The sequence below is a fragment of the Salmo salar genome, unplaced genomic scaffold (assembly GCF_905237065.1).
Source record: "Salmo salar unplaced genomic scaffold, Ssal_v3.1, whole genome shotgun sequence".
Classification (NCBI taxonomy): Eukaryota; Metazoa; Chordata; class Actinopteri; order Salmoniformes; family Salmonidae; genus Salmo; species Salmo salar.
Window position 1 is genome coordinate 249,738 of NW_025548782.1, and position 12,125 is coordinate 261,862.

General features: G+C 37.8%; 1 protein-coding gene across 1 annotated transcript in view; it reads left to right on the forward strand.

The window, feature by feature from the left end:
- The first annotated feature begins 1,473 nt into the window (after window positions 1–1,473).
- Window positions 1,474–12,125, forward strand: part of LOC123733284 (zinc finger protein 22-like) — a 29,438-nt gene continuing 18,786 nt past the window's right edge. Inside the window, exons 1-2 of the mRNA XM_045712747.1 lie at window positions 1,474–1,578; window positions 4,614–5,038. Coding sequence (XP_045568703.1) covers window positions 1,491–1,578; window positions 4,614–5,038 — 513 coding nt within the window. The 5' untranslated portion in view covers window positions 1,474–1,490. The remainder of the gene's footprint in view (window positions 1,579–4,613; window positions 5,039–12,125) is intronic.

Genomic DNA, 12,125 nt, shown 5'->3' on the forward strand with positions numbered 1-12,125 from the left:
CTACATGATGTATTGTTACACCATGTAGCAGCAGTATGGAGGTACAGTGGGGGACAAAATTGTTGACACCCTTGATAAAGATGAGCAAAAACGACTCAATAAAATAAAGAATTAAAATACTGAGCTATATTGTATAAAAAATAAAGGGAAATTATATTATTTTATACTAATACAATTGCTCAGAGAAAAATATAGAGTTTAACATGTAATTCTCAAAAGGTAGGGGTCTGAATTATTGCCACCCATGTTTTCAATACTCCAGCACCCTCCCCTTGGGAGGATAATGACACTGAAATGTTTAATGAGATTAGAGAACACATTGGGTGGGACCTTAGACCCTTCCTCCATACAGAATCTCTCCATGTCCTTGATTTATTTAGTCTGTCTTATGGACTGCCCTGTTCAATTCAAACCACAGGTTTTCAATGGAGTTCAAGTCCGAAGACTGAGATAGCCATAGAAAATGTGGATTTTGTACCCAATTAACCATTTCTTTGTGGATGTTGATGTGTCTTGCTGGAAGATCCCCTTATGGCCAAGTGTCAGCCTCCTAGCAGAGAGGTAACCAGGTTTTGGGCTAAAATATCCTGGTAGTGGGTAAAGTTTATTTATTTATTTCATACAGTAATTTTAGCTCATCATTATCAAGGGTATCAATAACTAGGTGCTTATTTTGATATCTAGTTATTTGACTGAATCAGAAATACAGATGTGGAGTAGATGTAGAGTTTGTTTAAAATTCTCATAAAAAATCTGAACTAATCAAACAACACTTGTTGCTCTTTGTACCTGTTGATATAATATTCATATTTAATGGAGAGAAAAAAACGTTTCCCTAAACTGCTTTATAATATTATAATTCAATGAAGAATAAAAAATAGTTTTCCATCCTCAACTGCGTTTCCTCCCTCCAGACAGCAGATGGCGATATGTGTCTTTCAGGCGATGTTTCTAGTGTGACGTATAATCTAGTGGACGGAACGCTTCTTCAACAACTGCAGCCACCTCGGTAGCTCGCTAGCCGACAAAGTCTGAACATTCAAGTTCTTAAGACAATTTCGTGGTTTAATTGCCACTGTGATTTAAACATAGTACTCCATTTTATGTAATATTTACGTTGTAAGTCAGCTAGCTGGCTGGTTAAATTAGCACTAGTCTAGTCGCTAATGCTAACTAGCTATTATCTCTAGCTAACATCTCCGACCATGAGTTCACTAAGCTACTCTCCTCCTGTTAAAGAAGAGGATGTCTGTTGGACGGAGAAAGAAACTCTCGTGAAAGAGGAGGAGGAAGAGGAGGCTGTTACAATACAAAAACAAGTAGAGGGTGAAGCTGTTACCGTGAAAGAAGAAGAGAAAGACGTTTCAGTGAAAGAAGAGGAAGACGCCTTCAGAGTGAAAGAGGAGGAGGATGTTGCTGTGAAAGAAGAGGAGGAAGATGCAGTTTTTAGAGTGGAGGATGAAGTGAAAGAAGATGAAGACGTTTTTGGAATGAAGGATGAAGAGGGGGAGATTACTGTCACATTAGAGGAGGACGAAGAAGAGAAGACTGGAGAACTGATTAACACCAGTAAATACAGTGAGTACTATCTAATAAAACAGGGACATTGATCTGATTAACACCAGTAAATACAGTGAGTACTATCTAATAAAACAGGGACATTGATCTGATTAACACCAGTAAATACAGTGAGTACTATCTAATAAAACAGGGAGATTGATCTGATTAACACCAGTAAATACAGTGAGTACTATCTAATAAAACAGGGACATTGATCTGATTAACACCAGTAAATACAGTGAGTACTATCTAATAAAACAGGGACATTGATCTGATTAACACAAGTAAATACAGTGAGTACTATCTTATAAAACAGGGACATTGATCTGATTAACACCAGTAAATACAGTGAGTACTATCTTATAAAACAGGGACATTGATCTGATTAACACCAGTAAATACAGTGAGTACTATCTAATAAAACAGGGACATTGATCTGATTAACACCAGTAAATACAGTGAGTACTATCTAATAAAACAGGGACATTGATCTGATTAACACCAGTAAATACAGTGAGTACTATCTAATAAAACAGGGACACAAACTCTGCAGATGTTGAACTAATGTGTGATTTTTAAAAGGGCATTCTACACTTGAATATGTTTCTGTACTGTCGGAATTGTTCATGACGTCCTACAGTGATTTTTTAAAAAAACTTTTCCTGTTGAAAAGTGATATAAATACAGTAAAGTATAAACACACTAATGGGAAACAAATAAATGTTTTGAGCAAAATAGTGTTTTTTTAACAACTGCAAACTAGAAGGAGTGAGTGATGTCATAGTAAGGCCTTCAAGGAGTTGGCTTGATGGGAAGTCGTGATGTCATCCAATAGGCGACTGATCTTCATGTGAATATTCATTATTCTTTTTAAAATCCTTCATGTTCTGTCAAGTTGGTTGTTGATCATTGCTAGAAAGCCATTTTCAAGTCTTGCTATAGATTTTAAAGACGATTTAAGTCCAAACTGTAACTAGGCCACTCAGGAACAGTCAATGTCATCTTGGTAAGCTCCTCCAGTGTAGATTTGGCCTTGTGGTTTAGGTTATTGTCCTGTTAGGACAGTTTTTTGTATTCAGATCTCTGAAATGCACTCTACCTACGTAACATTTAGTGTCTCCTTGTGTTACGCTGGGGAAACAGTTTTCATGGGCACAGAAATACTAAATAATTTCAGAGTTTGCTAAATCCAATGGTAAAAACCGAGAGTCACCTTAACTTTATTGACAACACCCAAATGGATACTGTCATTAATGCGGTTCTTCAATAATTACACATAATACTTAATACTGTAGCTGTTTAGTTACAGTCACATGTTCAACTATCATCAGCTGATCCAGGAAATCATTTTCTGAATGACAGTCACATGACAAACATCACGACATGCAACAACAACCAAAGTGCTTCTTCATTCATTACTCTGGTAAAGACAGTTATGCTGTGCTGCACATTGGATCCAACATCCCTAACAAATTCATGTTTATAATGTGCTATTGTCTGGTTGATGTACTGTAGGGTCTCGTTAGTCTGTCTGGACACAGAGATACTTCGCTCATAATGTGTAGAGAACTGTTCCTTGATGGATAGGCTATTGTACAACACACAGAGCTATTTTCCTATATTCAGGACATTTAGAATGACAACACATTACAGAGTAGCCTAGTGGGATTATTCACAAAATTATCTGGTGATCAGGTTATGAAATGTCATGACAGACATTTTAGTTTCCATGTTTCACCTGAAATATTAAATGATTTATAGTCCTAGGTCTATGTTATTGTTAGGTGAATTTATGGGTCCTACAGTAGGTCTATGTTATTGTTAGGTGAAGTTATGGGTCCTACAGTAGGTCTATGTTATTGTTAGGTGAAGTTATGGGTCCTACAGTAGGTCTATGTTATTGTGAGGTGAAGTTATGGGTCCTACAGTAGGTCTATGTTATTGTTAGGTGAAGTTATGGGTCCTACAGTAGGTCTATGTTGTTGTTAGGTGAAGTTATGGGTCCTACAGTAGGTCTATGTTGTTGTTAGGGGAAGCTATGGGTCCTACAGTAGGTCTATGTTATTGTTAGGTGAAGTTATGGGTCCTACAGTAGGTCTATGTTATTGTTAGGTGAAGTTATGGGTCCTACAGTAGGTCTATGTTATTGTTAGGTGAAGTTATGGGTCCTACAGTAGGTCTATGTTATTGTTAGGTGAAGTTATGGGTCCTACAGTAGGTCTATGTTGTTAGGTGAAGTTATGGGTCCTACAGTAGGTCTATGTTGTTAGGTGAAGTTATGGGTCCTACAGTAGGTCTATGTTGTTAGGTGAAGTTATGGGTCCTACAGTAGGTCTATGTTATTGTTAGGTGAAGTTATGGGTCCTACAGTAGAACTATGTTATTGTTAGGTGAAGTTATGGGCCAATTTGTTAAACACTTAGTGTACAAACCCTCATTGTCAGGCTGATGGAAAAGCCAAAGAGCATTTTACTGGTTGAAGTGTTTTTTAAGTATAAAGCAGTTGATTTGCGACAATAACACAAACATATTAAGCAGGTGATTCAAGCGAGCCTTACAATTATAATCCAAAGTAGTGTCAGAAATAAATGTGTTTCTGTGTTGCAAATAATGTGAAATGCACTCATAAGCAACCTGTAAATGGAGGCTATTTTTGCTGTCAGCCTCTGAGAACTCCCCTGAGTTTTCCCCCACGGTGGTGAATTAGTGAATAGACACAGAGCTTAATGTGAGTTTCCTTGAGTAGCACTCCTGATCTTGCGCTGTAATATTCAGAATACATTGTGAAAAATTTAAATCTTTGCTCACCATTTTTGCTCCATGCAGATATACTACATCCATAACTAGGGGTTTCCTCATTACCAGATATACTACATCCATAACTAGTGGTTTCCTCATTAGTTAAATGATTTGACCATTAAGACAGTTAACAGAAGTCAACTGTTGTACAACTTCATGGGTATGATCTGGGCATCACCTTTTACCTCAAATAAACAGTGGATTTCCGCTGTTGTGGGCCTTTAATCATCTGTCTGACTTTGTTGTTCACACAGGAGAGAGACGGGACTATCGTGGATCCTCTGGGGAGCCTCAACAACATCATGATGCTGACAGGGCAGAGAAGAATCTCTCCACATCAGAACACCTCAAGAGACACCAGCGGAGAACCACAGGGATAAGATCTCACCGCTGCTTTGACTGTGGGAAAAGATGCACCTCATCAGGCATTATATCACACCGGAGAATTCACACAAGGGATAATTCTCACTGCTGCTCTGATTGTGGGAAATTTTTTAAATCTTCATCAGAACTCAAAATACACCTGAGAAATCACACAAAAGAGAAACCTTACTTCTGCTCTGACTGTGGGAAGAGTTTTCCTCTGTCAACCAGCCTGATATCACACCAGAGAACACACACAGGAGAGAAACCTTATAGCTGTGATCAATGTGGGAAGAGTTTTTATAAATCTAGTTATGTTATTATACACCAGAGAACACACACAAGAGAGAGAACTTACAGTTGTGATCAATGTGGGAGGAGTTTTCCTATTTTAATCGCTCTGATATCACACCAGAGAACACACACAGGAAAGAAACCATGTAGCTGTGATGAATGTGGGAAGAGTTTTGCTTCACCTGGCGGCCTGACAGCACACCAGAGAATACACACAGGAGAGAAACCTTTTGGCTGTAATCAATGTGGGAAGAGTTTTACTCTGCTAAGCAGCCTGATATACCACCAGAGAACACACACAGGAGAGAAACCTTTTGGCTGTAATCAATGTGGGAAGAGTTTTGCTTACTTTAGCATGTGGACCAGACACCAAAGAACACACACAGGAGAGAAACCTTATAGCTGTAATCAATGTGGGAAGAGTTTTGCTTACTTTAGCATGTGGACCAGACACCAGAGAATCCACACAGGAGAGAAACCTTATAGCTGTGGTCAGTGTGACAAGAGATTCTCCGGTAAAAGACATCTGATCAAACATCAGAAAATACATGAAGGAGTTGTTTCATGATATCAATGAATTAATGTCACAATGTAGAATGTTTTAACATTGTAGAAGGAGTATTTTAATGATGTCACAATGTAGAACCCTAAACGTTTGTCCCCTGTTCTATTGATTTCAACATGATATGGATATTAGCCTCAGGGGGAAAATCCAGGCTCTGTAATGAAAGAGTACTATTTATGAGATTTAACAAAAAATGACAAACAAAAAAAGAGTTGTGTTACACTTACCACGTTGGTGACCCACTTGAATCAAAATGCAACACTTCAAAATGTAGCCAGCTGTTTTCTACAAGTTGTCCTCTAACCAGGGATGTACACATTACTCCCAGATTCCATGTGGTTTTTCAGCTGTTCGTTTTAACAGGATGTGCAACCTCATGTCCCTCCTCTTGCATAATTGATTTCAACATGATATCGATGAGTGATGACAAATAAGTTCCTTTGTTTAGCGACCCCTAAATTTAAATGCATCACTCCAAAATGTAGCTGACTTTCTTCTGCAGGTTGTCCTCTAACCAGTGAGGTAAAATATATCTCCCATTTCCATGTGTTTATTTTAGTTGTGTTAGTTTCAACAGCATGTACAACCTGATTTCCCCCCTAATCGATATCAGTGATTTATTGCTACTTGTCAAAACAACAGCGTTTCTGGTGCAGTTTATAAGGTGCTTGTTTTAAAAATTACAAGTAATATGATTATTGTGGCAGATGTTTGTGTATATAGCACATGTTATGTTTAGGTTTTCAATTCATCCCAAACTGTTTCTGCTTATTGGTTATTGATTTGGACACGTTAAAACTGTGTTTTGACATCGGGCTATCCCACCTAGAAAAATGTAATTGAAAAGAAGACTATGCCCCGTTTTTTCAGTGACTTGAAAAAAACTTAATTTCAACTTTAGTTGCAGGTAGCCTAGTGGTTAGAGCGTTGGTCCGTCATTGTAAATCAGAATTTGTTCATAACTGACTTATTGACAATTATTGCCTACCGGGGAACAGAGGGTTAACTGCCATGTTCAGGTGCAGAACGACAGATTTACCTTGTCAGCTCGCGATTCAATCCAGCAACCTTTCGGTTACTGTTAAATGAAGGTTAAAATAAAGAAATAAATACACATGGACGCAGTATAATCATTTGGTCTGTAATCAATTTTATTAACAATCCTACATCACTCCAGTATTTCTTCACAACATTCAAGCGTTAATTGTCTTTATTCCACTACTGAAGAATCATGTCTCAAATCACCTCATATTTCAAACATTCAGCCTGACAAAATATACGTTTTATTATTCCATGCCTGACCTTTAAGTTAATTATTGCCAATACATATTAACAAAAGGGTGTACATTTGATCACAATTCATTTTGACTTTTTCCGTTTTGCAGATGTTTTGTTTGGGCTCGTTCCAAGTGGACCAGAGTTCTAGAAGCTAGTGAGTTTTAGGAAGACGAGAGTTCTAGAAGCTAATGAGTTTTAGGAAGACGAGAGTTCTAGAAGCTAGTGAGTTTTAGGAAGACGAGAGTTCTAGAAGCTAGTGAGTTTTAGTATTCTATAGAAAGAAGAGAAAAAGGAGAAAAAAATATTTCAATTGTATATTATTATTTAGAAATAAGTGTGTTTTTCTTGTTTTTAATTGTTGACAGGAGGTGAAGCATTTTAGTTGATTTTAATATGAAATGGAAGTTGTTTTCTGTTGGTGGTGAGCAAACTTGTCCAACAAAAATATAGGATATATTTGTTGTCTTAAGGTGTTACAGGCTTTGGTTTTTCCATTTATGTTTTGAGGTTGGACTTTAGCACGTCTAGCTCGTTAGCCCGTCTAGCTCGTTAGCCCGTCCAGCTCGTTAGCACGTCCAGCTCGTTAGCACGTCCAGCTCGTTAGCAGGTATAGCTCCGTCAGCACGTCTAGCTCGTTAGCACGTCCAGCTCGTTAGCCCGTCCAGCTCGTTAGCCCGTCCAGCTCGTTAGCACGTCTAGCTCGTTAGCAGGTATAGCTCCGTCAGCACGTCTAGCTCGTTAGCTCGTTAGCTCGTTAGCACGTAGGACGCACTGATTGGTGTCACCTCGTTAGTCAGTATGTGTTACACCTGTGCTGGCTTGTCCATCTCGTTAGTGGGAAGGTGTTTCACCTGAGCTGGTCCAGGTTCTATTTAAGAGTGTCTGGCCCAGTGCTCCAGTTGTCTTGATACATGTGGAGAGTCAACACCTTTAGTTGTTCCACCTTTTTGGTTTACTTCCTGTCTTTAAGTTTGGTGTGGGTTTTTCTTTTGTTTTCCTCTTCTTGGGCAGATTTAGTGGGTCTCATGGTGGGTGTCTTTTAGGTCCCAGTTGTTGTTACTAGTCAACTTCCAGTGGACACCCCCATAGTGTCTTTCAGATCCCCTCCTAAAAACAAGCTTATATTTTGGGTTGGATGTTGCATCCAATTAATATTTTAATCAATGGATTTTCCTTAGAATGCTAATTCGTCTTTCAGTTGTTAATCTTATGTTTGTTGTGGTAAATATTTCTGTTTATTTTCATTGTTTTATTATTTTTTCCTGTGAAGCATCCATGTCTGAAATGTGTTGTATAAATAAAGCTTGATTTGAACATATTGCAAAAGAAATTAACCCAATGACTGACAATCAACAGACTCTTGCTAAACCAATACGTATCTTGGTCCATCTTATTATGAAAAAAGTATAAATTCAGTATATCTCCCACTATGTCAAAATAGTGCTGGTATGTACGTTTAGTATCACTTTTCAACCAACCCAGTGCATTTGTTGAAGATAAATGTTTAATTCAACAATACATCAAAGGATTCAACTACTGCAAACCGAAACAAACAAATGGATCAACCAGATCAATCCCACTTTTCCAGCCTGCTGAAGGCGTGGTGGAGTGGTAAACACCACCCCTGGCTCTACCAGGGGCTTGAGGTGGTCTCCCACAGCTCTGCTTATGTCATGTTCTGTGGCCTTGCTGTTCCATTTCTGACTGCCCCTGCAACACAGAAACACATTTAGTCATATTATATAAAACACTCAAAGTAATGGATATGGAGCATCTACAGCCTCAGTTACACCTGGCACCTACATGTGACTTCTGTCATCCGATCACTCCAAGCTGCATTAGGTTCAGATCTACCAGGAAGGGCCTTTGACATAGTCTGGACACAGTCAGACCACTGAATATGCATAAGCAATGTAAAGAGATGGGGTGAATGAGTGGGGAAAATACATTCTACACAAATTACCTTCATAATAAATCAAATCTTATTGGTCACATACAGGGGTTCAGCAGATGTTATTGTGGGTGTAGCGAAATGCTTGTCCTAGTTCCCACAGTGCAGCAATATCTAACAATTTCACAACAAATACCTAATACACACAAATCTAAGTAATGGAATAAGAATATATAAATATATGGACGAGCAATGTCAGAGCTGCATAGACAGATACAGTAGAATAGAATACAGTATATACATATGAGATGAGTAATACATAGACAGATACAGTAGAATAGTATAGAATACAGTATATACATATGAGATGAGTAATACATAGACAGATACAGTAGAATAGTGTAGAATACAGTATATACATATGAGATGAGTAATGCCAGATATGTAAACATTATTAAAGTGACTAATGATTTCAAGTCTGTGTTTGTAGGCAGCAGCCTCTGTGTTAGTGATGCTATTTAACAGTCTGATGGCCTTGAGATTGAAAAACAGCTTCTGTCTCTCGGTCCCTGCTTTGATGCACCTGTACTGACCTCGCCTTCTGGATGATAGCAGGCTGAACAGGCAGTGGCTCGGGTAATAACAAAGAACAAATGTGTGTGTCTGAGGGGAAATTAACTTTCATACAGCCAAAAGGGGTGAGAAATTACACCAATATGAGTGGACAATTTGAACTAATGTTAATAAACATGGATGATGGAACATATTCCCTTTGCTGACGTGATGGCTATTAAAACCTCTCTAGGGTACGTGGGACGGTAGCCTCCCACCTGGCCAACATCCAGTGAAGTGCAGGGCACCAAATTCAAACTACAGAATTGTAAATATTTAACATTCTTGAAAATACACATGCAATATGTCAAATTTAAGCTTGACTTCTTGTTAATCCAGCCACGGTGTCATATTTCAAAAAAGGCTTTACGGTGAAAGCAAACCATGCGATTATCTGAGGACAGCACCCCATCAAACAAACACAGACAATCATATTTCAGACCGCCCGGCGCGACACAAAACTCAGAAACAACGATATAATTCATGCCTTACCTTTGAAGATCTTCTTTTGTTTGCACTCCAATATGTCCCATAAACATCACAAATGGTCCTTTTGTTCGACTAATTCCGTCGTTATATCTCCAAAATGTCCATTTATTTGGCGTGTTTGATCCAGAAAAACACTGGTTCCAACTCGCCCAACATGACTACAAAATATCTAATAAGTTACCTGTAATCTTTCTGCAGTGATACTCCATCACATCTGGTTTGCACTTAGTGTGACTATCATTTGTTTTTCAACAGGACAATGACCCAACACACCTCCAGGCTGTGTAAGGGCTATTTGACCAAGAAGGACAGCGATATGTAGCATCAGATGACCTGGCCTCCACAATCACCCGACCTCAACCCAATTGAGATGGTTTGGGATGAGTTGGACCGCAGAGAAGGAAAAGAAGGAAAAGCAGCCAACAAGTGCTCAGCATATGTGGGAACTCCTTCAAGACTGTTGGAAAAGCATTCCTGATGAATTCCTCATGAAGCAGGTTGAGAGAATGCCAATAGTGTTATTGTTGTCACTATTATTGTACAATGTAGAAAATAGTAAAAAAAAAATATGTAAAAAATGGAATAAGTGTGTCCAAAATGTTAGTCCAACTAGTCTCCCACTGTTTAACCAGAATAACATGAGTTGTGTCCTTCAGACTGTTAGTCCATAATAAACTAGTCTCCCACTGTTTAACCAGAATAACATAAATTGTGTCCTTCAGACTGTTAGTCCATAATCATATTCAGCTACTTAGATGTCATGTATTGTCATGTTATGTTCTCTATAATGAAACATCACCACTGTAGATGTCATGTATTGTCATGTCATGTTCTCTATAATGACACATCACCACTGTAGATGTCATGTATTGTCATGTTATGTTCTCTATAATGAAACATCACCACTGTAGATGTCATGTATTGTCATGTCATGTTCTCTATAATGAAACATCACCACTGTAGATGTCATGTATTGTCATGTTCTCTATAATGAAACATCACCACTGTAGATGTCATGTATTGTCATGTTATGTTCTCTATAATGAAACATCACCACTGTAGATGTCATGTATTGTTATGTTATGTTCTCTATAATGAAACATCACCACTGTAGATGTCATGTATTGTTATGTTCTCTATAATGAAACATCACCACTGTAGATGTCATGTATTGTCATGTTCTCTATAATGAAACATCACCACTGTAGATGTCATGTATTGTCATGTTATGTTCTCTATAATGAAACATCACCACTGTAGATGTCATGTATTGTCATGTTCTCTATAATGAAACATCACCACTGTAGATGTCATGTATTGTTATGTTCTCTATAATGAAACATCACCACTGTAGATGTCATGTATTGTTATGTTATGTTCTCTATAATGAAACATCACCACTGTAGATGTCATGTATTGTTATGTTCTCTATAATGAAACATCACCACTGTAGATGTCATGTATTGTCATGTTATGTTCTCTATAATGAAACATCACCACTGTAGATGTCATGTATTGTCATGTTATGTTCTCTATAATGAAACATCACCACTGTAGATGTCATGTATTGTTATGTTATGTTCTCTATAATGAAACATCACCACTGTAGATGTCATGTATTGTTATGTCATGTTCTCTATAATGAAACATCACCACTGTAGATGTCATGTATTGTCATGTTCTCTATAATGAAACATCACCACTGTAGATGTCATGTATTGTCATGTTATGTTCTCTATAATGAAACATCACCACTGTAGATGTCATGTATTGTTATGTTATGTTCTCTATAATGAAACATCACCAAGTGAAATAAAGTTGATCAGATATTCTTAATAGACATTAAATAAAAAATGGTTGTTCAGAAATCATTAATTATCATGTTGCTCTGATGAAATGAACTAAATATTTCACAATCATTACCACTGCTGATATTCACAGAGAATAATTACAAGGATCATATTTCACAATCATTACCACTGCTGATATTCACAGAGAATAGTTACAAGGATCATATTTCACAATCATTACCACTGCTGATATTCACAGAGAATAATTACAAGGATCATATTTCACAATCATTACCACTGCTGATATTCACAGAGAATAGTTACAAGGATCATATTTCTCAGCTGCATTGACCTGCAGACATCAGACACCACCTCTCCCTTATGCACATGTGACTGAAATGGAACCAATCACAAAAATCCCTGACACAGCTTTGATGGCCCAATAAAAACGAAACTGCACGTTTCTGCCAGCCAATGGGATAAT